The following is a 26,270-nucleotide window of genomic DNA, read 5'->3' as shown; positions in this document are numbered from 1 at the left end:
GAGAGATGGAAGGGATTAAGAAAAGGCGGCAAGGAAGGAGGGAGGAATTTTCACCCAGACTCGATCTTCTCGATTCTCTGTACAGCTTTCTTGAGGGGCTGAAACGAGTGTGAGACGAGCAAGAAGAAGGACATGGAGGTGAGAAGCTAACTCAATGCCAGGATGCAGGAAAACATCAAGGAGCGGTGAGAGGACGGCGAGGGAGCAGGAAAGAGCAAGGGACAGGAGGAGGAGGAGGAGGTAGACCTGGTAGAAGGACTTCATGATAGGGAGCAGCTCCTGCTTGAGCGTGTTCTGTCGCAAAAGTCTCAACGATAACTTCCTCCTCCTCTTCTCTTCCTCCCTCCCCTCCGTGCTCCCTTTTCGTCTCCTCCTCCTCCTCCTCCTCCTCCTCCTCCTCCTCCTCCCCTCTGCTCTCTCACCGTCCCCTGCTTGGCGGCGTCCATGGCGACTCTGAGGTTTTTGATGTCGGCGAGGACGCGGCGACCTCCTTTCCTGAGGCGACTCCTGGTCTCCTGCTGGGAGTGAGCAACGAGCGAGAGGGCTGGAGGGAGGAGGAGATGCAGAATGAGAGGGGAGGAGGGGGGGGAAGAGGGTGGATGGGCAAAAGGAGGGAGAGGAAAGAGGAGAGAAAATGGACGATGACGGACAGTAAGGTAGGCGGGAGGAGGTAGAGAGGAGGGAGGAGGTTGGGAGGAGGAAGGAGGAAGGAGGAAGACCTGCAACTTTGACGTTCCCTCCTTGTTCAATCTTTCATTCTCTTCTTGCAAGATCTTGATCTGTCGCAGACATCGCTTACCATGTGAGAGAAGGACAAGTTGGGTGAAGAGAAGAAGCAATCAAGGTGAGGGACGGGAAATAAGAAAAGAAAAAAGGAGGAGAGGAAAGAGAGGAGGAGGAGACAGCAGAAGGAGGAGGAACACCAGGGAAGGAGAGGGGGAGAGGCAGGAGAGGCAAGAGAGGTGGGAGAGGGAGGGAGGGAGGGAGGGAGGCAGGGAGAGGCAGGGAGAGGGAGGGAGAGGGAGGGGGAGGGAGGGAGAGGAGGGAGGGAGGCAGGGAGAGGAGGGAGGGAGAGGCAGGGAGAGGAGGGAGAGAGAGGGAGAGGAGGGAGAGGGAGGGAGAGGAAGGGAGAGGAGGGAGGGAGGCAGAGGAGGCAGAGGAAGTACCTGTCGCTGCAAGTCTTTCTCCTTGATGGTGAAGTCATCCTGCCACCCTTTCAGTGCCAACCTCATGGGACATGTCAACTCACCTGCTGTGCTTTGAAGTTCTGCTTCAAGATCGCCATCTCTTTCTCCTTCTCGTGCACGCTGCAATGAGGTCAGGAGGGGCAGGCAGCACACGCTGAAGCACAACGAGACATCAGCATGCGATGTAGAGAGACTGAGAGGGCAGAGCGAACGACGAGTGAGATGCGTGAGGGTGACAGTGAAGGCTGTGAGATAGAAGAGAGAAGGAGATAACAAGTGACGAACAAGATACACAAGGCGGGCAGGACAAGAAGCAATACACATCAGGTGAGAAAACAAAAAAACACATGCGCAACAACGACAAGGCAACTTGAGCTGGACCTGAGCTGGAGTTGCTTCACACTGGACTGGGCGTCAGAAAGAGACTTGCTCGACTGGTCGGACTTGGAAGACATTTTCTGCATTCCACGTGAGAAGGAGAAGTCACAGGGAGCAGACTCAACCTGTCGAAGAGCTTCCAACTCCTCCACTGCCTTCTTGCGCGCGTTGCTTTCATCCAAGATGACCTGAGGGGCAGAGGAGACGATGCAGTCAGGGAGGAGGGGAGGAGGAGAGGAGGAGAGGCTCACTTGTTGAAGCTTCTTCACTTGCTCGCTCATCGCACTCGAGCCATCGTTCAACGTGTTGTGGTCGGTCGTATTCTTGTAGTTGTCAAGAACTTTCTCCATCGGGGAGATCTTCTCCTGAGACAAGAACTCTCAACGGAGAGACAACGACAGGTTCTGCCTGACCTTGGTGGAGGAGACGAGCTTCGAGTTGGCAGCTGTGAGGTTGTCGACCATCTGCTTCAGCTCTCTGCAAGATGCGCGTCATGAGGCCTCGTGTCCCCTCCCGCCATCTCTCGACCTGTTCTCTGCTTCCAACCCCTCGACTGACTTCGATGAGCCGTTCATCTGGCGACTGGAGCGATGGATAAGGACAAGGGGGAAAAAACATCAACAGGAAGGAAGGAAAGAAGGAAGGAAGGCAACTAGAGAGGAACGAGGAGAGGGAGGCAGGGGGAGGGACTGGAGAGACAACAGGTCACAGAGAGCAGTCTTCACCTCTTCAAGCTCGAATTCTCCGCTCGCAGCTTCTCGATCTCAGCAAGCAGCCGACTCTCACTGTCCTGCATGTCAGACAAACTTCTCCATCCTCCCATCCGCAGCCTCACGGGAGCGACATGGGCGAGACGCTCGTCGAGGGTTCGACGCCTGCAGGTCCCAGGTGAGAAACGGCTTCAGCACGCGCAGGAAACAAACCTAAACCCGTCAGCTGTTTCTCTAACTGTGAGACCCTTCCTTTCAACAAGACCATCTGCTCAACCACGACTCTCACTCGCACACCAGCAAACGTCATGCGAGCTGACCTCTTGCATGTCACTTGACGCTGAAGCCTGTAAGTCTTCACACCTTGTGGGCTATCAGCAACTTTTCCTTCATGTCAGTCATCTCATACTCTCTCTCCTTCGCTGCAAGTTTCTCTTGAAACTTCTTCTCGATGTTCGCCATCCTTGAGTTTGCAAGCTTCTTGATAGTCTCGACCTGTCATGCTCGTCACACTCCTGAGTGCTCAACGTTCACCTACCTGCTCATCTTTCTTGGCTTCGAGCTGTGATATCTTGTTTTGCAGCTCAAGATTCTTTGCCTCTAGCTCGCGGATGCGCGAGATCTCTCCGTTTCCATTCTGCACTCACGTCATGACGAGCAACGAGCAGGCGACAGAACCATCACCATCGCCCGTCGGGAGGGAGGAGCAGGAGCCTCCTCGTCCTCTTCATCCTCACCCAACTTGACATCGTCGGCACCCAGTCCCAGTGACTGCTCGCAGATTTCAATTCCATGAGGAGAAGCAGGGGGAGAGGAAGGGGAAGAAGGGACAGAAGCAGGAGCAGGAGTAGGAGCAGGAGCAGGGGGGGGCAGGGGCAAAGGCAGGAGCAGGGGCAGGAGAGGAGGCAAGAAGAGCAGGGCAGGGGGAAGGGCAGGGGCAGTAGGAGTAGGGGCAGGAGGAGGAGGAGGAGCAGGAGGAGGAGGAGGAGCAGGAGCAGGAGCAGGAGCAGGAGGAGGAGGAGCAGGAGCAGGAGGAGCAGGACCTCGCGCATCTGAGCGTCTCGAGACAAAGGCTTGCTGGAGTCCGCGAGCTGCGGCCTGTACTCCTTTGGGCGGTGGACTTGCATAAAGGAGCTGGACGACCAGCAGGATCAGAGCAGATCAGTCCAAGAGCAGAACAAGTTCAGTCAGGCACATTTGCTCTTTCTACATCCGAACATAGCAAACATTGTGTGTGATTCGTTGAGAACGATCATCCGATAGTTGCGAATTTTCAGAAGTTTGCGATTTCACGAATTCTTACGCCCATTTGCAGACGTATTTCAACAACCGACTAGGATGCCTCACAGGTCTCTGATACCTTTCCTAGGAATGTTTTTTCATCTGCCATCTAGGCGCCCTCAGATATTGGTTGCTCCTCTTCTTTTCCGACTTATCTTAACTCCGACGTCACTGGTTCCTGCTTCCCCTCTGACCTGAGGTCATCACAACTCCCCTCTTCGAGCTTATTGGCCTCCTCTTCCTCCTTCTCTTCATAGACAATCTCGTCCTCCTCGTCCTCCTCTTCTTTCTTCTCTCCTCCCTCCCCTCCTCCTCCTCTGCTGCTTGCTCGTCTGCTCGGCATAGCCAGCAAGCGTTTGTATGAGAACGGCCTAGTAGGTGGGGGTCAATACATAGGGGGTGGGGGTCCAATTCATAAGGGTCAGGGTCAGTACCCCTGGACAAAATTTGATACAAAATGACAGGCAATGAATTTATGGGTTAGGGGTACCTGTTACCAAAAATAGGGTAGGGGATAATTTTCAGCAGGTTGGGGTGGACCAAAGTGAGGTGGAAAAGGGGTAGGTAGTGATCACAGTTGATGTCGGGTAAGGTGGGTCCAGGGTGAGGTACGGGTACAACCCGATTGTGGTAGGGGTGGTGGTAGGGGTGACTTAATTGGGGGTACTGATCTATGTCATGGGGGGTGGGTGGAAGTCAAACAAGGGGGTAGTGACAAAAGGGGGTCAAAGGGGTAGGAGCGATCTGTAGTAGCAGTGAAAGTTACTGAATTTTTGTAGGTAGGGGTATCATAAAGGTAGTAAGGAGGGGTCAATTTGCTTTTGTAGGAGGGGTGGAGATTTCAGGGGGTGGGGTACTGAAGACTCGGGGAAAGGCATTCAAAATCCGGTATTATTTCTATATTGAGGAATAATTTAGATACGCAGGAATTCGAAGCTCCTGCCGCAGGTCAGCCACCAGATGGACTTTTGAAGTTCAGAGCCAGCAAGAAGCTGATGAGACGGCTCCCGCAGCTTCTTCAAGTGTGTTTATTCTTACAGTTAGTCACTTGGTCCTCAGTTAGTCTCTCCTCGTCGGTTTAAGTTTACCCTCCTCACACCCTGCTGCGTAATCGCATGTCGGTGCGGAAATGCGGTGAGATCGGCTCCGTCAGCGGCTTCGTCGATCGCTGGATCTCCTGTACGGCCGTGTACACAGACTCAGGCACAGGACGAGCCTTGATCGTCATCGACTGCCGAAGCTCCTTAAGTTCCCGCTGCTCCTCCTCCTGCCTCCTCCGTTCCTCCTCCCGCTTCTCGGCCTCCATCATCGCCTCCTTGTCCGCGCGGCGCTTCTCGAACTCCTTCCTCATCTCTCCCCTCCTGTCCACGTTGAGATCGAACTCCCTCACCTCGGTCAGTGGCTTCGACGCTCGACGGGGGGTGAAGACTTTCGAGCTGTCGGTGACGGTCTTGGGAACGGCCCGGGCAGTGAAGGAGGAGAACTTGGCCCTCTCGTTCTCAAGGTCCTTCTCCACCTGCATCTCCCACATCTGCGAGAAGTGCTCGTGCCGGGTCTCTGACCGCAGGTTGAAGGGCTTCGGCTCCGTCAGACTCTTCTTCTCCACGCTGCCAACTCCGATCTTGTTCAGCTCTGAGGCGCTGCGGACGGGGTTGGCCTTGAAGACGCGCGACTCCCTCTGCTTCTTCTCCTCCTCCTCCATCCTCCTCTTCATCTGTTCCTCGTGCATCCGGTGCCTGTCCTCTGTGGAGAGGTGGAAGGGCTCGGGCTCCGTGAGGTTGACGTGGTCGTGCTTGGGGACGAACTTCCTGTTCATGTCCGGCACGGGCTGGGCCTTGAAGCTCCACTTCTCGTCATCCGACGATGCAGACATCGACTGATTGCGCACGCGACATCTCGTGGCGAGGTTGGGAGAGGTGGGGATCGTTAACTTACGCTCCTGTACCACCATCACTCTCCTCCTCCTCCTCCTCCTCCTCCTCCTCCTCCTCCTCTGTCACCTGACGAGGGGTGGCTGACGGTTTGGGGGCAGCTCGAACAGCCTTGGGGACAGGGCGAGCCTTGAAGCTGCTGCCGAGGCTGGGGGAAGTCAGCAAAGGAGCGAGAGCGGAGCAGGAGGAACCTCTCAGTGGAGAGCGAGCTGAGACTGTCAAGCGAGGAGGAGCGAGAGCGCATGGCACGGTCCTCCGAGCGGAGGCGAGGACCGCAGGGAGTTGTGAGAGCTTTCTTCTGTACCTGCACAAGCGTGGTCATTTCCAGCGCCCCCTCGTCGTCCTCTCGATCAAGTGCAAAGAGACCTTGGGGACTCCAAGGTCTCCACAGCTGGAGAGGATCTTGTCGTTGAGGGGCCTGGCCTTGAACTGCTTCCTCTTCATCTCCTCCAGCTCCTCCTCCTCGCGCTCCGCCTGACTCTTCACGTGACGAGTTGAGCGGCGGAAGGAACTGAACTCAGGAGTCTTGGGCTCCGTGAGCTTGAGCGGCATGTTGGACTTGGGAGAAGTCTTCTGCGAGACGAGAGGAGGGGAGAGAGGGACGGACGTGTCAGCGCCTGCCTCCTCAGCCTCTCTCTCTTGTCACCTTAGTGTGGACTCTGGTGGACTTCTCATGCTGGGGCGGGGAGCAGCGTAAGAGGAGGAGCTTGAGGACTCGTAGGCCTCACCTGACGCAGGCGCTCACCGAGCGGCACCTCGGCGTCCGAGGTGTCGCAGTCGGAGACAGACCTCTCCCGTAGGGAAGTTCTCAGGTTGGGGCTGACGGGGACAGTCAAGCCCTTGGTAGACCTGAAGTTGTAGTGAGCCAAGCAGAAACCTTCTCCCTTCCTCCTCCCGTACCTGATGGCCATGCCACCGGCCTCTCCTTTCGGCTGCAGCATCCCCTTCAAGCGAGCCTCGCCCATCTGGTCGAGAGCTGTCAGGCCCAATGCTCCTCTGCCTCTGTGTTGCCTCACCTTCCTCCTCTTCTTCATGTTCTCAATGGCAGCCTGCGCCTCTTCCATCTGTCGGGTGTCGCTGTCAACCTCTTTCTTCGGGCGAGAGGAGGATCGGTGGGACAGCTTCGGTGACTTGGGCACGGTCAGTCGGGATGGCGTGTAGGAGGAGGAAGACTTGATGCTGCAGGAGCAGGGAGGTGAGCGCTCAAGCGAGGAGAAAGGAAACCGACCTGCTCGAGCTTCTCTCAGATCGGATCGAGCTCTGGCTCAAGCTCGTCAGGTCCGAATTGGAGGCTCGACGTCGAAAGCGGGAGCTGCTCGACAGCTTGGGGCTGATGGGGACGGTGAGCTTGGAGGCAGAGCGAGGTCTCAGCTTGGAGGCAGAGCCCTCGACCGATCGCTCGGACATGAGCCTCTTCTTCGTCGACTCAGCTTTGGCCAAGCTCGCTGCAGTTGGCCTTGAACGGCGAGTCAGCAAGAGAGCAGGAGAAGCAAGTTGAGCTACCTGAAAACAGATGAAGGAGTCTTGCAGGACGAGCTCGGAGTAGCGGAAGGACGGTGGCGAGGCGCTGACGTGGATCTTCTCGCCGAGGACACGCTGCCGGTGCGGCTGCTTCCAAAGCGAGAGAAGGAAGGAGTCTTCATCTCGACGGGGGAGCCTTTCGTGTCCTTCTCATGCATCTTAGCCTTTTTCTTGGTAGGCTCCTCAGTGGTGGCTGAGGCCTTGGAAACAGCCTTCTTGTGCAGATCCTTGTCGTCTGCCACTTCTCTTGACTGCCTCTTCTTGACGAGAGGCGACTTGGAGTCCCAAGCTCCTTCCACTGCAACACGGTCATCACCAACAGGAACGATCCGCAAAATACCCACCAACAGCTTCTGCAAGGTTGCTAGAAGCGATTTCGACGAGCTTCTTCTCATTCGCTTTGAATTCAGCAAGAGCAAGAATGTTCTCTGTGAGTTTGGACATGCTATTTTCGAAAGGTCAGAACTCTTGACGTGACTCACGCTCTGCCCAACTTACTTCTTGCTCTGACGAGTCTGCATTGGCGCATCCTTGTTCTCTGTGACGTTAGAATCATGTGCTTTGGTAGGCGCTGGGACATTGGCTTCTTGATTCTCCTTCTTCTCCTTCCCATCAGCGTCACACACTCGTGGTTCTACTCGAAAGCGTCACCTCATTTGAAGCAAACGGTTCAGGCTCGCTGTTCACATGAACCTCCAAATTCTGAGCCTCCGCTGCACAGGACTCTTCTTCCATGTGCACATCCTCGGAGACAGCGGGGTGTGAGTTTGCATCGGCCGTCACTTCACCAGCCTCTGTCATCTCAGTGTCCATGTTCTCTTCCGTGGGTCTTGCCTTGTCCGGTCTCAATAGCTGCAATCAGCGGGTAAGTGGCTGGTATCAGAGTCGTGCCTATCCCACCTTCTTCCCCGAAGAATCTACCTTGTCAAACCAAGAATCAGCATCTTCCTCTTCACTTGGGTTGGCAAAGTCATGGAACTGGGTGTGAAATGTCAGCCTGTGTTCCGTCGAGAAAAAGATTGTCTGTCACCTTCGGCGCATTAAATTCGAAGTTGGGGTCGTAAACTGGCACACTCATTGCAACTGTGCAATCTTAATGCATACAGAGTCCAATCCTGGATTGAGGTTTTAGAACAACAGAATCGTTTGCTCCCTGCCTCGATTATCTTGCTAGAAACATAAAACTAAACTCTCTTTTGAATCGTCCCTTGTAAATAACCAGTTCATAACCAGTCAGTTCTTACCAGAACTTAACAAACAGAATGTTTGAAATCTTTCTAGAACACCTCAATCTTCTGTTATTTGTTTCTTCGATGCAATCATGGTGCGTGTTTTCAATCTAGTTTGAATGTTGTGCTTGCTTCTTCCTCTTGCCCCCTTCTTCTCTCACCCGTTTCAATTGCACTTCTTCCTGCCGGCTTCGTCCTGCACATCCATCTTGCCTCCTTCCTCTTCCTCATCTTCGGGACATGCTGAGTTTCTTCTTGGTCACTTTTGATACTCTTCTTCCTCTTCCTCTTCCTCTTCCTCTTCCTCTTCCCTTTCCTCCTCCTCTTCCTCTCGCTTCAAAGCTACGTTCACTCATCGTCGCTCGCAACGGATTGATTTGAATATCAACCACCCCTACCCATGATGGGAATGGATCCACCACTGGATTACAACTCCCCCCCCCAATCCCCACTAAATGTTGGGTAAGATAACCACTTATGTTATCAAGTACCCCTACTTTTCTGATGACCCTACCCACGCAGGGTCCCGTTCCAATTCGAAAAACTGATCTCGACCCCGCCGAGTCCGCCTCATTGTTGCCGCGCCTAGCTGCGTGGGCCCGAGGCAGCGGGTGATAGAGCCTCGGATCACTGCCATGATCCGGCGGGACACGGCGCCGCGGCCGCACCGCGGCCCGGCACCGCGGCCCGGCCCGCCGGGCCGACTCAGTGCCAGAGTCAGCCCGGCCCTCCCGGCGAGCCCGGCACTGTCACGTGCCATCGTGACGGGGGTGCCGCCGCGGACGCCGCCCGGCCCGGCCGCGCGGGGGCCGGGCCGCCCGGCGCCCGGCGGGGGCCGCCGGGCTCAGTGACACATTGAACCTTCGAACTTGCCAGGGCCAGTTGAACTCTGAAGCCTGCCACAGACTCCCGCCGGCCCGACTCAGCCTGAACCGTGCCGCCGCGGCCGCGGCTGCATGCCCACGCTGCCCGGCGGACTCCCCGGCGGAGTCCCGTCGGACTGGACCGGTCAAGTTCCGAGCGCCGCCCTCCGGGGACTCAGTCCGACGAGGACTCCCGGATACGGTAGGGCCCTGGATCACCCGGCGTGCCAGTCATGGTGACCGTCGACCGACGCGGCATCCGAGTCGGGACCGGACCGTCGGGTGACGGCGTACGGTACCGGTCGCGGTCCGACCGAGTCGAGCCGCCCCGCCCCGCCGCCGGGCGCTGAACCGGGTGCCCGGTGCCGGGGCGAGGGCCCATAGGCTACGCCGGGCTCAGTCCGGCGGCCCTGGCCTCAGGGCCTGAGAAAGACTCGTTCCGACATAGGCCGAGCAGGACAAGCGGCATTCCGAACTTGAATCGGAAGTTCCCTCACTGTCCAACCGCGGCTCCGAGCCTCCGGCGGCCGGGAGGCTCAGCCTCAGTAGCAGCTACTAGGCTAGGAGCCGGGCTCAGCAGCCTGCAGTCCGCCGGAGAGTCACGGCGGCGCAGCCTCCCGGGACGCCGCCGGTGCCCGGCGGCCGGTCTACGCCGGCATGATACCGTCGCGGGCACCCGTGACCGTCACGCCCGGCGCTGACTGTCGGAGCGGCCGCGCTGCAGCCCGGGCCGCGCCCGGGCCTTCACTGGAAGGCTTACAGTACCGTACCGTCGTCATCGGAGCGTCTCGTGCCGTAGCCTAGTAGTGTGCCCGGCCCCCGGACTCCCGGCGGCGGCCGCGGTCCGATCTTTCTATTACCGTATGATGGCATGATTCCGGCGACTGCCAGTCCCATACTAGTGACCCCGGGGCCTGTCTGTCCCAGTGTAGAGCCTCCGATCTGAAATAAGCTGTCTGGCTCGCTTCAGCAGGGCCCGGGGTACGGTCAGTCCCGGCCCCGCGCGCCGGGCCGCCGGCCCGGCCGCCGGTCGCGGCGCCAGTCACAGTGACTCAGTGAGGCCTGAGTGGACCCGGCCCCCGGCCGGGGCCGCCTAGTACGGTAGCGGAGGCTCCGGCGACGCGGCCGGTAGAAGGTACCAGTTAAGTAAAGCTCATTGCCATACTAGCTCACAGTTAACTTCAGTTGGCAACCACCGGGTCACGGCTCAGTAGTACTTGATACCAACTTGAAGAACAAACTCGGCGACGGGGGGTCCCTATGACTGACATCATGAACCGGGTGGTTTGACTAGGGGCCGTGGCAATTTCGAGGGTAGGTTATTATCGCAAAGGGAGGGTGGGGTAGGGTTGACAGTGGTAGGCCCGATACTACTCGCGATTTGCCTCTGTACTCCGAGCCGGCTGGGTTTCCAGTAGGTAGGGTGGGGTACTTGGAAGGTTATGAGATGGGGTGGTCACGGAGGTTGTCTCATGGGTGGGTGGGTGTGGAACTTCCGAAGGAAGGGGACAACGGGGGTGGTCACAATGGTCCGCCGGTCCCTTTTATAGCGGTAGCGGCTTATTTCGATGAATGCTAGATCCGACGCTGTTGGAGTTGAAGGGAAGGGAAGGGAAGGGAAGGGAAGGGAAGGGAAGCAGCCAAACAACGAGGAAGCAGGGAGAAGGAAGAGGAGCCAGTAGAATGCTGAATGACATGTACGATTCGAATATGATGTCCAAACGGCCCGGGACATGGGGCGGGAGCATGAGAGGATAATAGGAGAGGAATCGCCCAAAATGTGCAGACTAAAGATGGGCTTTATAGTCCAGGAACTTTGTAATGTTTGATAGTCTGAGCAACATCCGTGTGATTGAGAATCGTTGAGATGACACAAGAAGGCAACGGCGAGGATAGGCACAGAGCAAAAGATTGTGAAGGAGGGGTATGGAATATATCCAGGTGACTGAATGTTTCCAGAGGATGGATGAAGACTTTTGGTCGTTCATCGATGGGGTTTTGCCTTCGGACGTATGCGATTGCATGGCAGTATACGGGCATGACCACCACCTTGTCATCTCCCAGGAGGTAGCTGGTGGGGGTGATCGTCTGTGCACTGATGAAACTGATGGCAGGAGATCAAGGAAAAGCTTTCAACAAAGTATCTGACGGAGATTCATGCTAGTCTTTACTCTCTGACGAGAGCTGCTTCCCCTGAGTACTCAGCCATGTATCTTGTAACCAACAGCTTGCTGTGTCCTTATACCCTAACAGGAAAATTCTGCATGGGTTGAGGAAACTCTCAGGGGTAATGAGTGGGCGTGTCGTTGAGCATCTAGGTAGGAGACCAGAGCTCGAGAAAAACTTGATATCCGATGATGCGAGTTCAGATCTCAACCTGTTCAAGAAGCTACTTGAGGTTTACAAATGGATGGAATTCAACTCCCCAAAGGCACGATGCGCATGTGAAGTAGGTTTGAGGACCCTTGGCACTCTGGTTCTGAGATTGTCTGCCGCAGTATCTCGAAGAAGGCTGCATGGTTGCTGCATGGTTGGGTTGTATGTCTCCAGCTGAAGAGTTGCATCAAGCGTCAGTCGCGGTGAGGAAGGATGGTTGAAAGCAGAAACTGATGTCGGCAACGCAGCTGCTGCTTGAAATATGGAAACGATCCGCGCCCAGTCACAAATTTCTAGCTTGCATGCAAGTTGGTAGGCTCATTGTTCGATATCCCAGTGTCGGGAGGCTATTGGTGCGAGAGGAGGATTTCTTTGAAGAGTCTCTGCTGTCTCTTTCCTCCCCATCCTTAGATGAAGTTTACGGTCAGAATGCATAATGCTCTACAAGGTTGGTGTCATACTGTTGCAGGCGCTCTATCTTTACTCCATAAGCTCGTGGAGCTGAGAAGAGAAGATGTATCTTCGAAGCTCAGACCCTTGATCGTGTGACTGAATCTTGAAGGTGTCCGTCGAGATCAGCAAGCGATCCCCAGTCCTGGCCATCCTTACCAACATCTTACGGAACGGTGTGAAATCAGAAAAACTCAACAGTCTCTGATGTAATGCAGGTGTTGAAATGCATAGAATGAAGGCAGCAGCGATATTCATGCATCTCAGTAATTTCACGGTTTCCAGCAGATTGATGAAAGAGAACAACCTGTACTTCTTGCGCGATCTATGAGCAAGGATTCTTATCTCTTGCAATAGGGGGATTCGCTCGAGCTTGCAGCTGTTATACAGAAGCAGAACTGATTGCTCTGTCAAGGGAACCATCGCGGGTTTCTGTCTGCTGGCCTGGATCAGCATCAACGGAGCGCCCTCGAACAAGACCCCATCTGAGTGAGAGATTGTTGCGACCTCACACAGTGTTGCTGATATCAGTGCGCTCCTGTCAGAGTTGTGCCACAGCAAATCTTTGACATGATGGTACGCGGAAGCTTCGCGGCGAGGTCTCGTTGACTTGCATCTGCAGCTCGAGCTTCTATCAGCCTCAGTTCGAGGAGAGGAGTTCTGTGGTGTCACCTGGAACCTCAAGGATATCTTGAGAAGGGTAGAGACGTTGTTCGAGCTAGACGAACACCGCGTGACAATGATCAGGTTCGAGACGAACATCACATGCCATGAGCACTCTTGACCGAGTTGTTCAGCTCAGGGATGATCGACAACCTCGTTCTAGTCCAACAGAAGATATTCGGGCGGATTGATGAAGAAGAAACGGTCTTTCAACAACATCTCACTAGATCTTGTGGGGTTGATTCGCGTTGCCAGGAAACAATACAAGGGATTCTGATCAGAGCGAACAAATTCATGCAAACCAACGCCGCAAGGGGAGATCATGTCGATCCCCTCAAGGCTGCCAGCAACGGTCAGGAAGAGATGAGCTTGCAGCATGTGAGATCGCTGCTGGCACCAACAAGATGCGCTGACCGATGCCTTCAGATGATCAGCTCGTGGGTGAGAACAGGCCATCCTCACCGGGAGCTTGCGACGAGGTACACGGAGGGAGGGAGTGCCCCGAGGAGCTTGCACGAGAACAAGTGTCAAAGCATCGACTTGAACGTTGAGATGGGTAGGACACCCCCGCATGTCCCTTCTTGACCGCCTTGAGGCCTCACTGTTCCTTGCAGAGGATCGGCAGGTAAACCCCCCCGACACGGTGAGACAGTCAGGCAGTCTTCCCCGACCTGGACAAGTTTCTCTGATCGCTTGCTCAACGTGTCAGAGCCCGAACGTGGTCGACGCAGACATCGTGATGAAGTTGAAGTCCCGTGAGGACGAGCGATCCTGCCATTCCTTCGTCGAGCCCGTGGGTAAAGGAGCGAGGGCGAGGATGGGAGGGAGATTGATGTTGGCCCCTCCAGATGATCAGGCTGCCCGATCCTTCCTGAGCACTCTGAGAGAGAACGGGAACAGAAGGCCGGCTGTAGATAAGATGAGGAACAACATCGAAGTAAGAGTCATCCTCCCTGCCCCCTGGGATTATGATTGAACGCTTCTTCAGCACCTCTTGCTCCATGGGGAGTCGCATTCACGATTGCGAGGTGTGTTGCGATATCATCGTATGCTGGTCTTCGTTGACTTGCGCCAATCCAAGACGCTCACGACAGCAGGAAGAGTGAAAGAGAAATCGCCGCGCACAGAGCGAACCAAGCTCTTAGCAAGTCTGTCGCAGAGGTAGTCGATGTACTGCACCGAGACGTGACGAAGAGGAGATATCTATACGAGGCAATCATGAAGGTGACGACAAGCATCTCGCATGCCCTGCTGTCTGATGTTGTAGTTACTCTTGCTTCCCTCTAGACGATTCGAGATGTGATTCACTCTTCTCTCACGGACGACCACCTGGCATCTCCGAGTCCCAAAGCACATGTTGGTGTTGACTACTACGTCGAGAAGTTCAATGCTGCACAGCGAGACACGAGGAAAGTGTTGGTGAGAAAGACAAGATCGGGGTTGACATCAATCCCTGTCATGCTTTAGTTGTATGTGTATAAACGCATGCCGGTTGCTGACTCCAAATGGACTAATCGGATCAAAATGTCTACTTTCACAGCTTGACAGTCAAGTCAAGTCTCAGAGAGATATCTTCCATGGCTGTAGTTTCTTCTTCGAAGAAGATGCTCTTCCCCTCTTTCAATACCTCTGACAAAGTTGCTGGTTTCATTTGTGGCGGAACCCTAGCGAAGCGTTCCACGTACACACCGTGCTCGTCGGAGAAAACCAGGACATTCTTTGTGCTCAGCTTTCTCACCTTCGATCTCATCATTTCTGCTGTCTTCTTCTGCACTCCCCGTGATCTTTGCATCTCGTCGGCTAAGTGTGCTTTGTTGAGTCACGCTCCTTCCCTCTCTCCTTCTTCATCCCCCCTCCCCTGTTGTCGGTCATCATCTATCCCTTCAACCACCCACCCACCCCTTGACCCCTTATGACCCACCCTTTGAAGGATATCCCACCCAAACCCGGTCATCGTCCGACTCTCCGATGATCTGCCGCCACACTGAAATCGCCCGGCGGGCCGCGACCCGGGCCCGGACGGACTCGCCCCCGGCCGGGGGAGGGGCGGCCTGGTGGACCACTGAGGCACTGTCCCGGATCGGATCCGAGTCGGATCCGGGAGTCAGCCCGTCGGATCCTGCAGCCTTGTGCGTCGGATCCGAGGCTCGGAAATTCCGATCAGTGAGGGGATGAGGGCTCGTTGGTCACTTTCAGTTTTCGGCTTTGCCGGTCGTACCCCTACCCCCCTAAGTACCCCTAGATATTTTTGGTACACAACCTACCAGCTCGACTTTACTTATATGATATGATCACTATAGCAATATTACTTAGTGTTACAATCGAGAAATATCATCTCTTTACCCCATAATCCCCTAGTATCTCCACAGCTTTCTGCATACTACCCCCACATAATTGAGTCTACCTCGATGGAGCAAAAATTCTGGCTGCCATGGCACTCGGATAACGCAGCTGCAACCGCTGCATTGACTCGTGCTGCTCCCTCCCGGCTCCCTCCCACCTCCTAGAGTTCCTCCTCGATCCCTTACAGTCTGCAGCAGCTTTCTTCTCCCACTTGCTTCTACTGGATCGAACAAGTAGCTCCTAACAAGATTGAACCAGCGCCACCCTCCTTCTCATCTTCACCCGTGTTCACCAGTCAGCTGACCTTCAGAGCACACCCTTCCGCAGCATCCACGCTCTGTTCAAGTAGAACAAGTCACTGAGACAGCATGGGAAGCTCGGTGTCAAAGGGAAAAAGCACCAACCAGAAGCAAGACTTTGTGCTGCAGGGCCAAGGGGTGAAGAAAGGAAAAGATCAGCCTGCTGCCAATGTTCAGCCTCAGAAGTCTGGAGCGACCCAGCAGAAGGCTACCAAGGCTAGCGCGCCTGTCCGATCAACACCAGCGCCATCAGGTCGTGACAGGGTGAAGGGGACACACCAACAAGCTGCTGCGACGGAGTCGAAAGCTGCCGTGCAGCCGGCGGCCAAGGCGGCCAAGCTCACGCTGGAAGAGCAGGAGCAGATATCCATCGACCAGCAGTTTGCACAGAAGTTTCGAGCATTTCAGCAGAGTGCTGATAGCGCTGGACAACTCAAAGGAACTGAAGCTCAAGCTGAACATCAGGAGGCAGCTGGATCACAACGACTTTCAGATGTGGAGCGAAGGAAGAAGCTGGAGGAACAGGAAGAGCTTTCGTTGGATCAACAAGCGGCTCAACAGTTCAACGCCATGTCAAAGATGATGGCTCAAAACGAAGAGGCTTCAAGAGATAAGGAGGAGCAGCGCAGGAAGCTAGAGGAGCAAGAGCAAATCTCAATAGATCAGCAAATGGCTCAGCAGTTCCGAGAATTCGTCCAAGTCAAAGAACAAGAGAAGAAGAATGGACAAGTGAAGCCTCAGTTGAAAGACACAGAGCTGAAAGCAGGCAAGCAAAGTCAGGAGCAGGCTCTCAAGGAGGCGGATGATCTATTAGACGCGTTTGCACCCCCGAAGAGTAAGAAAGCTGCAGATCCTGACGACAGCCAGGCAGCGCCTGCACAAGATGCAGCGGAGGAGGAAGAGATACCACTTGCGTCTGTGTTCAGTCCTGATGCAGGCACGCAAGAGGACAGGGACTCCGTCTCCTGCATCGTTGCAGGAAAGTTGTACCTGACCAACTTTCGCGGGGTTGAACGGACGGATGAGTTGAAGAAGCTGAATATTAGGCACATAGTGTGTGTGAACGAGCAGAACAACGAGTTCCCTGATCAGTTCAACTACTTCAACATCGACACGCTTGAAGACCAAGAAGACCACGACGCCACCGTTCACTTCTCAGCGGTAGGGTCAGAATGCCAGCTAGTGCTGCGAACTCGAAACTCTTTGGATGTTCTTGATTCGTGCTGTTCCAGGTTAAGAAATTCACCGACGAATCGCTGGCGAAAGGAGGAGCTGTATGCTTTCACTGTGCCGCTGGAATATCTCGAAGTACAACGATGATGATTGCCTACTTGATGGCGAGCAATGGAATGAGCTTATTCGATGCCTTCCGTCTTACCTACTCGAGGCGTCGGGTGGCCTGGCCGAACCGAAGCTTCATGCAGCAGGTGAGGTGATGTCGTTGCAAGCCTGAGGACCTGACGCTTGCGTGCTAGCTGATTCAGTACGAGACTAAGCTGCAGAAGGAGGGAGTCCTTCACGGCAAACATCCTTCCATCGAGCTTGAAGACTGGGACATGTGGACGACTGGAGATATGCAGAGGCTCCGCGAGCAGGTGATGAGAGACTGGTGCTGCTGCCCTTGATTGATCCGTATGACAGCACTTGATCTCACTGGAATCGCGACACGACTCCTTGAAAGGGGCAGACAGCAGAGCCTACCGAGAGTATTCAGAGAAGCTGCAAAAAGCCTTGCAAAGTCAGCTTGCTTGAACCTGGATGATGTCCCGCGATGTTTTATTCAAGTAATCAACATAATGTACATGTTATCTTTAGATGTAGGGTGTTAAAGCTTCGACTATTCGTGCTCCTTGCTTCGCAGCAATGCTGTTCATTTCACTCCTGACGGTGTCTTTGAGCTCGGCAAGGACTTTCTCGTCTTGCTTCAAGATCTCTCGGATGCTTTCGGCCAAGTCTCTGCTGTCCGACACCTGCCTGATGCAGTGCGGTGACGATCCTGCGATGACGTCGATCGCATGCTGACCGTTCTGATTGTGAGGGCCATGGAGCGGGAAGCACCCTAGCAAGGCCGGCTCCATCACGTTGTGACCCCCCACACCATCGACGAGTGAACCTCCCACCAGAGCGACGGGAGCGACTGCGTACCAGACCCTCAAGACTCCCAGCATGTCGACAATGTGAAGATCAGCCTCCAGGAGCATCGACATCCCATCCTTGCTCTGCAAGCTCAACTTCAGCTGGGGAAATCGATTTTGGATCACCGTGAGAATCTGATCGCAGCGCATAGGATGTCGTGGAACCAAGACAAGCAGAGGCTTCAGCTCCTTGCCATGGGCATCAGCTGGGCACTGCAGCTTCGATGCGACATCTAGATGCGCTTCTATGGCAACCTCCTCCTCTCCCTCGTGCGTACTGGCAGCGATCCAAATCTTCCTTGTCCTGCGGGTGTCGCCAATCCGATACGAGAGGCGTTTGTGGATCTCATCGACTTCTGATTGTACGACAGATGAGATGGGCGCGACAAGCTTCAAGCTCCCGAGACACGTCAGCCTCTCTGCTCCGAGAGCTCGCATACGCTCACTGTCCTGCTGGCTCTGACAAAGGATCGTCTCGAACATTCGAAACATGTACGAGATCAGAGGGCGGAAGAGGAAGAAGCTCCATCGAGCAGCTGACATGTGGCTTATCCTCCCATCCACCATGATCAGTCTGATGCCTCTTTGTTTGCATTCATACAACATGTTCGGCCATAAATCAGCTTCCAAGATCACTAACGCGGATGGTTTCCAGTGCCTTAGAAATCGCTTCACTGCATATGGGAGATCGACTGGTGCCTGGACGCATTCAACCTTGGAGAAGAATTCATCTTCAGGATGCTGATGCTTCCTCATGTTCAGAACTCTCAGGCCATCTGAAGAGCCGCTACGAGAATAATTAGCGGGGATGGAAGGAAACACGAGCGAATCCTTTACCTCGATATCAAAAAACGCATGCACGGCCGCACGAGAGAAAGGTAGCTTGCCAGTGTCAGAGCAGAAAGACATTCTCCCACGCTGGCGCCATGCAGGCATGTGACGTCATGGTTTCCTTCCCAAGACTTGGGCCTTGGCTGCCACCGGACTCCTGACCTCTCTTGGTCAGATGGCTCAGATGAGACGAGCCGAGAGGTCTCTACTCACCTAGCCTAGCAAGCAGATCTGTTTCTCTTCCTCTCAGTCTCCTCCTCACCATCATCATCACGATGAGCGGCGCCATCAGTATCCCTCCTCCTCGATACACCGCAAGCTGCCATACCATCCCTCCCACCCCTACCTAGAAAAGCCCCACCCGTCATCAAAGAGAATTCATGACCCCTACCCGCTCTCCAGTGTACCCACCATGGTATCTGTTGAAATGAATTGTAAAGTACCCCAACTTTACCCAATGAACACCCACTTAAATTAGTACATTGAAATCACCTACCCTACCATATGTAGCCCTACCCCTTTGTCTGTATTTACCCCACCCTACATCGAGTATCAAGCATTGCTACCACCCTGCGAAACCTCCTTCATGCACAGTGAGAGAGTCGCTTCTGAGTGCATGACAGCGAACTGAAGGGGACTGAGACCGAGTAAGAGACAGACAGACAGACAGACAGACAGACAGACAGACAGACAGACAGACAGACAGACAGACAGACAGACAGACAGACAGACAGACAGACAGACAGACAGACAGACAGACAGACAGACAGACAGACAGACAAGCAAGGCACGAAGACACCAAGACCGATACCTTGACCGACGTTGACCGATATCCAACATGCTATTTCGTTTGCTCCTGCTGTGTGCTCTCGCTCTTGCGCACGTGAATGGTGGAAAATGTTGGGATTATGGAAATCATAGGTTGTACTGCGCACGTTTGCGCGGTGGCGGTAGATTCGATAGTTCTGGAGTGGGCATCATTCAAGCATCGGAAGCAGAGAAGTAAATCACACATGGCAGAAGAGCGTTTCTTGATGGTTTGACAGGTTGAGGCAGCAAGGCATTCTCAAGGGGAAATGGGCGATTGAGAGCCAAGAAGAGCCCGAAAGCGATATACAAGATGCGTATCCCTCCAAGTACTCGACCTGAATTGTTGTGTTCACAATGCTGATCTCAACTTTCAGCTGGCCAGAAGAATGGGGAGGTCTTGAGGAGACAGATGAAGTGACCAGGATGGGACCAGGTCCCCTCCGCCTGTACCTGGACAACAAGTAAGCCTCAGCCCCCTCACATGCACGTGCTAGGCTCAGGGTTGTGGATGGCCAGGTACAATCGAGACGTGCTTCCAACGGGAGAAGTGTCGCAAGCTACGTGAGTTGTTATGCTCCCAACAACGTGAGAGTGGCTCACGAGTGATGTCAGTCTCGATCGTTTGAAGGACTCTCTGGTGGACGAGAATGGATATACGGAGGTTGGTACGAGGGAGGATAACGCCGCAAGTGATTCGACCCTGCAGGTGGAGATCGAAGAGAACAGCAGCTATGGTACAGCTTACGATCGTGAAGTCAACAAAGCTGCTGCTCACGATGGGCCCAACCTGTCTATGCAGTCTGTTGGCGATGTACGTGGAGTTGATGCATTGTTGTGCACTGTCCGATGATTCTCCAATAGCAGGACCAAGTTGTGGCGGAACGGTTGATGACGAGTAAAACAAGTCCTCAAGAACTCAATGGATTTGAACTTCCGTCCGGGGTCACTCCGGGTCTTGCAAAGAAGTGGCTGAGTGAAGCAATCGTATGTTTCAAGTCATCCTTCTCTTTCATTCTGACAGTACCTGGTGTTTTCATAGATGAATCCATTTCACCGAGAAAAAGACTCGGCAGCATCCTCTGCCATTCCAGACTTTGATGGAGACGGCGAACAGTCTCCAGAGATAACAGCAGCAGAGAGAGCCATCGATGACGCTATCGGTGAGAACTGTTCGAACGAGTTGCTCTGCACAGCCTCACTTGCATCAACCGCAGCCAACAACGATACCGAAGCTCTTGAGGCAGCGATAGGTGAGTGTTACATGTGTTACCAGACGGAATTGACGGCACAGCCAGAGCATCTCAAAAAGCTCAAGGACAAGTGAAGCAATTCATCTGTGGACAAGTGAAGCAATTCGTCTGTGGATGGCTCGTTGTTAAATGATTAAACAGCCTTTTTCGAAACCATTGTGATTTATTCTTATCCGCAAAACCATACGCTAACTTATGGTATACTCATCGATAGACCTAAATATTTACCTGTAGAGGCCGTTGTTGAAGATGTCCTCCTGGTACTGTACACAACAGTCAACATCATACAGCATATCATTCTACATGAAGCAGGCAAGGAGGGGACAGGTAGCTCTTTCGAGTTGGAAAAGAAATCTTACCTCGGGGGCCGGCTCGAGCGCAACAAGGTTCTTCTCATACTTCTTGACGATCTCCTTCTGCTCAGCAGAGAGCTTGGGGAGCTTGTAGATGTCTTCAACGGTTTGGTATGGGCCATTCTGCTCAAGCGTTAGATGGTTCCACACATCGCAGCCATCGCGAACTGACCTTGGCGATAATTCCTGCAATGCTGGGGTACATTCCAGGGAGCTTAGTGTATACGCGGATATTAGCATTGTTCACATCAATCTTGTCAGAGCCGCCGAGGTATGGAAGGTTGGCGTAATCGATTTCGGCGTTGGCGAGAGCAGGGGCAGCGATGGCAGCTCCAGCAACGAAAGTCTTCAGCATGTCTCTGCGGGAAACAGAGCCCTCAGCCTGCATGGTGACTCCGCAAGCCTGCGTACACAGCGTAAGCAAACCACCTTGCGAAATATGACGTCTCTACAAGAAACATGCAATAATTCATCCCTGCTTATTGTGTAGAAAAGGCATTCATGCACTATGAATACGTTTCTATAGCAAACAATCCTCTAAGAAGACCGGAACCGAGAATGACATGACAATTCGCGTACAAGGAGGACGATAGACGAATAAGTACGGCATTTTAGATTCGGATGAAAGAACGCACAGTTTACAACAACTGGACGGTGCGGCAAGTGCAAAACTTCAAATTGCTTCACCTTGGTGGGCTTAGCATGAAGGCCAGCGAGGGAAGGAGTGGAGGAGAAGGCGGAAGCGCCGGCGACGACGGCGAGGAGCGCGGCTTTGCGGAGCATGACGAGGCTGACGGTGGTGGCTGGGGAGGGGGGAGACTAAGAGGAGGGGAAACCCGTCACCTTTCCCACCCGCCGCCCACCCTGAGAAAAAAAAATTAGAAGAAGGAAGGAACGATAATGTAACAGTTATTAGTCTTTCTTTTCTTCTTTACGAAGAGTCTTTCAAAGAAGGGGTACTGTCGTTTTATCGGACTCAAAAGTACCGGTATCTTGTTGTGATATTCGTTCTTAAAAGTACCGGTACTTCTGAAGCTTCTAGTTCTTCCCTACTCTTTTCTTTTCTCGTTCCGAGCGATCATCCTTTGTCCCTCATCTCGGTTCATCCTGTTCTCTATTCTTTTTTTCTCTCTCAATGACGGGTCACCCTGCCTTCAATCCCTACCCCCTCTTTTCATATCGCTCACTGCACCACCCGTGGGACCCACCCCCTCCATTTAATCATCACAAACCCCACCCCTGACAAGTACCCCCCACTTCCCCATGTAACTAAGAGTCACCCTACCTTCTCGGGCCCGGCCCTCCTCGCTGAGGCGGGCTGACTTTTGTTTATGACTTCAGTGATTATGTGTGTCACGTGACTCTGACTTGAACCGGTACGGTAGTAGTTTTACTCATCCTTCAACCGCTCAACGTCTCCTGAGGTTCTCGCAACCGTCACGAGTCGACTCGGCTGGATGGGAGCGGCCGGCCGGGCCGGCCGACAGTCTACCGTGAGATGCCCGGCCCGGGCCCGGCAGCTCCCGAGTCCCGGCCCGGCGTTCAACGGAAATCGGACTCCGAGGGGCGTTCAATGAGAGAGCAGGCTGGGTAGGACAGCAGTGTTGGGTTACCTCAAGAAATAGGTGAAGGGAAACACTGCCTCCATGCGCAAGAGGCGGATCATGCCGCACGTTCTGTGAAAGGCGATGGCAGGAAGGGGAAAAGAAGGCGGGCAGGGAGGACGTGAAGGAGGTCAAGGGAAGAGAGGAGAAAGCTGGGGAGGGAGGGGAGGGCGAGGGGGCGGTGGGAGAGCAGGGGAGGTCATGGGGGAGGTCACGATGGCATCACGCTCGCCTGCAGCAGATCGAGGAGTTCGAAGAAATGGGGAGGGGAAAGTAGAGGCGGCTTCTCCTGTTGGCGATATGAACAAGAGAGGATCGAGAGAGTTTACTCCCAGTGATAGAGAGCAAGGAGCGAAGAGGAAGAGGAGGTCTCATACCCCCAAGGAAGACACATCCTTCCAGGGTTCCACCTTCCTTCGGGTGGAGATGTTCGCTGAGGCAAGAGAGTGCGAGATAAGGGACGCGATGGCTGCTCTGCCCGCCTGCTCGGACAGACATGCGCGCCATGGAAAGAAGGCGCCGATCGGTGGGTCAGAGGTTAGGATGATGCTGAGGCGACGAGCTACCAGCCACCGGCGGTACAAGTTTCCCCTGCAAGTCAGGTTGAGGCCAAAGAAGAAAGTCAAGCTGGCAGACGCCTCCAGGGGCAAGGCGCCGCAACTCTACAGAGCACAGAGGAGATACGTGCGGAACATGCATGCTTCCTTCGAGGGCAGGGAAGGCTGTGCAAAGGTAGGCAGTGGGTTGGCGTTGCTAGCTAAGCTGAGCGACTGGGCGGTTAGGATGGTGGCGATGCTCAAAGATTTCTGTCTACACACCTCTGGCACGTCAAGAGGATGAAGATGGGGAGTATGTGGGGATACCGGCTTCCTCTGCATGTGAGCTTTCGCGGCTCAAAGCTGGCAATCCTGACGCGTACGGCAGCGGAGAGACGTATCTTCTCGAGCAGCAGTGAGGTGGTCAAAGACCCGAACGGTCCTGCAGGATGCGTCATACCTCGCATGCTGGAGGCTGGAGGGCCCTGAAGCTGATTTGTTCTCCTTCCTCCGTATGAATCTGCACCTTTGCACCTTGCTCCGCAGTTCGTTCCCTTCCATGAACCTTCTGTTGACATCTGTTTCACAGGAAAGTTGTTCAACGATTGCTCGAAGATCGACAAAAGATTCATGAGTGGAGGGTTTGAAGTCACTTGTCTCGCCTGCTCGTCAACCTCAGTCCATCATCGAGTCATCGGGCCAGCACAGGCGATGTGCAGGCCATCTACGGTAAACATACATCTTGCAAGTACAAGATCTGAGATGCTTGAAGGGTGATGGCAACATGCGGGAAGCTCTCCTTTGGATAAATCCTCAGGCCTCTGCGATGTTGCAAGCTGAGTTCGAATGGTGCAACAAGACGGTCCATGGCAGAGTGCGCTGGGCTCAAACAAGGTGCCTCACCTCATCGACTTTGGTCCGTTCACTTCATCCTGGCAGGGCGTTAGCGCGCTTCGAGCTACAGGGTCCAACCAGCGATCAGCTCTTGGAGAAGATTATCTGTCCGAGCTCGGAGGCGTACAAGTCCCTTCAGATCAGAACCCTTGCAAGATGCCTGAGTTCCACCAACATGACAGAGGCCAGCGGCTCCTACCCAGATGGGGAGTTGCAGTTAGAGGTGAGAAGAATGGAGACTTGATTGCTCCTGACGCATGGAAGGCTTGGAACAGCGTCAAGGGCTCGAGCTCCTATCAAGTTCTTCCGCCGGGAAGTGCGCTTGCTCTGACATGCATCGACCCCCGGCTGGTGAAGGCACTCAGGTACGGGGTCAGTCGGAAAGCAGCGACGTTTTTAGAAGGAGAGCAGGTCCGCCAAGGGCGACGAGGGCGATGAAAGGGAAGGAGTCTTCTCAAGGAAACCCTGGCTTTCAAGTACGAGGAGCGTCGGAAACGCGGCAGGGAAGGGGAGCGCTGGGGGAGCTCGACTATGCCGAGGAGCCTTCTGGGACTTGCCGAGGTCAATTTGACTGTTGTCAGTGTGCGAATGCTCATTCTCCAGTGCAGCCAACTCCGATCTCGTCCTCTCTCCGACTCTTCCTTGCATGCTTATCGTCAAGAGGGTTTGTTAACGTTCAGACCCGCAACCGGAGACAAACAGGCCAGGGAGGGCGTCGCCCTGGATACCAGCGTCCTCCTCATCAGAGCCGACGGGAGGTCGAAACTTCCTCGCATGCCGAGCACGAAGAAGTGGGTCCTCCTCCTCCCTGGGGGCTGGTCGAGAGTCTTCTGGAACGCTCTGATCCTCAACGGCGGGAGGGCGATTGGAGTGATGGAGCACAAGGTGAGAGGAGGGAAGTTCCCTGCGTAGAGGAGCTGAAGAAGATGCGAATCAGGAGATCAATCTTCATCACTGCTCAGCGACGTTCCCTTTCGACTATCCCGATTCCCTCATGTACAAGGAGTGGTCGGAGCTGGAAGCCCGGAAGAGCGAAGAAAGGTCCTTCTCCCTCCCAGCTGTCAGTCACCCGACTGATCGGACGAGCAGGTCCGAGGTTCTTCCTCCGTCTGTCCGGGTCAACTACAGGAAGCTCGGGACCCGACACGCTGTCGTGACGCCTGAGAGCTGGACAGCATTGTTCGGAGGGGGAGGAGGAGACGCTGGCGGGGTGGTGGAGGTGATTCGAGAGAGGGTGCGGTGGTTGTCGTTGTGTGGGCCAGCAGCACGAGATAGTGAGGGGAGAGGAGGGAGGCAGTTGGTGCCTGTGGTGCTCCAATCGGAGAAGCGCGGCGTCCCCTGTCAGAACGCCATCCTGACGGTGTTGGGCGGCGACTTGCAACGGAGGCTGCGCAAGGTGCTGAAGGAGGGAAGGGGAGAGCAACTCAGCATTAGCAAGACCACCAGCTCCGAGCTGAGACTTGAACTACCGCGAGAGCAGGAGGAGGAGGAGACAGAGTCCATCACCGTCCTTGAGGACGTCGGGGGCTACGTGACCTCGGGCTGTCACAACTTCCTCACAGGGTACGGGAGGTCACGGGGAGGCAACGGCCTGACAGCTGAGCGTCGCAGGCGCGGGTTCGCCATGGCCCTGCTGAAGGCGGAGGATGCGAGGAGGGTGATGGGAGGAGTGCCGGAAGGAGCAGGGGAGAGCGTAAGGCAGAGGAGCTGGTTCTTCCCTACCTGACAGCCCTGCAGGATTTTCTCGTGGTGGTGAGGAACAACCATGCGAGAAGCGCGTTCCTGTGCTCAGCAACGTTGTTGTTCGAGAGCTGAGAGAAACATGATTGTATAGAAGCCTTGCTCTTCCCCCCCTCTCCTCTCCCCCCCCCTGCTCTCCTCTTCCCTCCGGTCTCCAATTATCAACGCTTTTAAGAAATTAGCATTAACACACAATCTGCTCCCATTTGCGCAGTGAGGAGGGAGGAGGGAGGAGGGAGAGAGTGTCTGGTTTCTCTAGAGCGACCTCATCGCAGCTCCCCTTCCCTTCCTCCATCTTCTGCTCTGCCATTGCCAGTAACCGACGCCGAAACCGAGCAGGCAGACGAGGAGGAGGCCTCCGTACCAGGTCCAGGAGAAAGAGCCCTTCTTGGCTGCCATTCCCTCTCCTCCTCCTCCTCCTCCTCCTCCTCGTCCCTCTCCCCAGCTCTCTCTCGCGCGCCTGCGACCTTCTCCTCCATGCCTGGGGCGGCCGAAGCCGAAGCTCTGATCCTTCGAGCCAAGGAAGGTGTTTCTCCTCCAGTCTCCGGGCGGATACTGTCCGTCAACGCCCGTGCCGTTCCTCTCCTTCTTATAGAAGGGATGCAGTTTGTTGGCGTAGTCCTGCCGCAGCACAGCAACTCTCTCCTGCACCTTGGGCTTGCATGACCCCAGGCACGTTCGCCGGCACGCGCGGGTGCAGTTGACGGACATCATCTGGAGATTGGCGCTGGTGGACTGAGCCTGCTGCGCCTTGAGCCTTTCCTTGCGCCCCTCGCACTTGGGCAGGCAGAAGTTGTTGCACTCCCCCATGCACTGCCGCATCATCTGGGTAGGCTTGTGTCCCAGCCCCTCCTCTCCGTCCCCGTCCATGAGCACGTCAGGGTCG

At 54.8% G+C, this 26,270-nt stretch overlaps 9 protein-coding genes across 9 annotated transcripts; 4 read left to right on the top strand and 5 right to left on the bottom strand.

Annotated features, from left to right (window-relative positions):
• Positions 1 to 4,649: 4,649 nt before the first annotated feature.
• On the bottom strand, positions 4,650 to 8,086 carry GUITHDRAFT_108141 (hypothetical protein; the record flags this gene model as incomplete). Its single annotated transcript, XM_005833030.1, has 15 exons — positions 4,650 to 5,495; positions 5,557 to 5,635; positions 5,679 to 5,791; positions 5,854 to 6,060; positions 6,134 to 6,163; positions 6,216 to 6,336; positions 6,388 to 6,452; positions 6,504 to 6,666; positions 6,716 to 6,943; positions 6,991 to 7,306; positions 7,353 to 7,453; positions 7,507 to 7,613; positions 7,660 to 7,860; positions 7,909 to 7,986; positions 8,039 to 8,086. 15 exons carry the CDS (start codon positions 8,084 to 8,086, stop codon positions 4,650 to 4,652), a joined length of 2,703 nt encoding a protein of 900 aa, XP_005833087.1.
• A 2,976-nt stretch (positions 8,087 to 11,062) lies between these two features.
• Positions 11,063 to 14,056, top strand: GUITHDRAFT_138575 (hypothetical protein; the record flags this gene model as incomplete). Its single annotated transcript, XM_005833029.1, has 18 exons — positions 11,063 to 11,167; positions 11,215 to 11,309; positions 11,354 to 11,418; positions 11,470 to 11,549; positions 11,599 to 11,679; positions 12,039 to 12,102; positions 12,145 to 12,203; positions 12,342 to 12,415; positions 12,472 to 12,502; positions 12,549 to 12,673; positions 12,724 to 12,793; positions 12,845 to 12,967; positions 13,016 to 13,145; positions 13,204 to 13,232; positions 13,299 to 13,526; positions 13,578 to 13,617; positions 13,671 to 13,813; positions 13,877 to 14,056. The coding sequence occupies 18 exons, from the start codon at positions 11,063 to 11,065 to the stop codon at positions 14,054 to 14,056; spliced, it is 1,722 nt and encodes a 573-aa protein (XP_005833086.1).
• Positions 14,057 to 15,023: 967 nt separating this feature from the next.
• Positions 15,024 to 15,788, bottom strand: GUITHDRAFT_152523 (hypothetical protein). Its single transcript, XM_005833028.1, has one exon. The coding sequence runs from the start codon at positions 15,600 to 15,602 to the stop codon at positions 15,411 to 15,413; it is 192 nt and encodes a 63-aa protein (XP_005833085.1). The 5' UTR covers positions 15,603 to 15,788; the 3' UTR covers positions 15,024 to 15,410.
• A 112-nt stretch (positions 15,789 to 15,900) lies between these two features.
• Positions 15,901 to 17,077, top strand: GUITHDRAFT_86883 (hypothetical protein; the record flags this gene model as incomplete). Its single annotated transcript, XM_005833027.1, has 4 exons — positions 15,901 to 16,392; positions 16,464 to 16,658; positions 16,707 to 16,826; positions 16,873 to 17,077. 4 exons carry the CDS (start codon positions 15,901 to 15,903, stop codon positions 16,981 to 16,983), a joined length of 918 nt encoding a protein of 305 aa, XP_005833084.1. The 3' UTR covers positions 16,984 to 17,077.
• On the bottom strand, positions 17,043 to 18,122 carry GUITHDRAFT_108138 (hypothetical protein; the record flags this gene model as incomplete). The annotated part of the gene is made up of 1 exon (XM_005833026.1): positions 17,043 to 18,122. One exon carries the CDS (start codon positions 18,120 to 18,122, stop codon positions 17,043 to 17,045), a length of 1,080 nt encoding a protein of 359 aa, XP_005833083.1.
• A 913-nt stretch (positions 18,123 to 19,035) lies between these two features.
• GUITHDRAFT_138572 (hypothetical protein) lies at positions 19,036 to 20,331 on the top strand (the record flags this gene model as incomplete). Its single annotated transcript, XM_005833025.1, has 9 exons — positions 19,036 to 19,199; positions 19,244 to 19,333; positions 19,382 to 19,468; positions 19,524 to 19,568; positions 19,620 to 19,668; positions 19,714 to 19,818; positions 19,872 to 19,991; positions 20,047 to 20,167; positions 20,222 to 20,331. 9 exons carry the CDS (start codon positions 19,036 to 19,038, stop codon positions 20,329 to 20,331), a joined length of 891 nt encoding a protein of 296 aa, XP_005833082.1.
• Positions 20,332 to 20,481: 150 nt separating this feature from the next.
• Positions 20,482 to 20,998, bottom strand: GUITHDRAFT_70798 (hypothetical protein; the record flags this gene model as incomplete). The annotated part of the gene is made up of 3 exons (XM_005833024.1): positions 20,482 to 20,520; positions 20,617 to 20,733; positions 20,783 to 20,998. 3 exons carry the CDS (start codon positions 20,996 to 20,998, stop codon positions 20,482 to 20,484), a joined length of 372 nt encoding a protein of 123 aa, XP_005833081.1.
• Positions 20,999 to 22,514: 1,516 nt separating this feature from the next.
• Positions 22,515 to 25,459, top strand: GUITHDRAFT_108135 (hypothetical protein; the record flags this gene model as incomplete). The annotated part of the gene is made up of 13 exons (XM_005833023.1): positions 22,515 to 22,946; positions 22,997 to 23,189; positions 23,340 to 23,479; positions 23,523 to 23,644; positions 23,690 to 23,867; positions 23,909 to 24,009; positions 24,056 to 24,205; positions 24,253 to 24,529; positions 24,582 to 24,685; positions 24,734 to 24,878; positions 24,942 to 25,207; positions 25,256 to 25,337; positions 25,382 to 25,459. The coding sequence occupies 13 exons, from the start codon at positions 22,515 to 22,517 to the stop codon at positions 25,457 to 25,459; spliced, it is 2,268 nt and encodes a 755-aa protein (XP_005833080.1).
• A 180-nt stretch (positions 25,460 to 25,639) lies between these two features.
• GUITHDRAFT_108134 (hypothetical protein) lies at positions 25,640 to 26,209 on the bottom strand (the record flags this gene model as incomplete). The annotated part of the gene is made up of 1 exon (XM_005833022.1): positions 25,640 to 26,209. The coding sequence occupies one exon, from the start codon at positions 26,207 to 26,209 to the stop codon at positions 25,640 to 25,642; it is 570 nt and encodes a 189-aa protein (XP_005833079.1).
• Between the last annotated feature and the right edge of the window lie 61 nt (positions 26,210 to 26,270).

Source organism: Guillardia theta, assembly GCF_000315625.1.
Source record: "Guillardia theta CCMP2712 unplaced genomic scaffold GUITHscaffold_32, whole genome shotgun sequence".
NCBI classification, from domain to species: Eukaryota; class Cryptophyceae; order Pyrenomonadales; family Geminigeraceae; genus Guillardia; species Guillardia theta.
The sequence above is the reverse complement of the archived record's forward strand: the minus strand, read 5'-3'. Positions and strand labels throughout refer to the sequence as shown.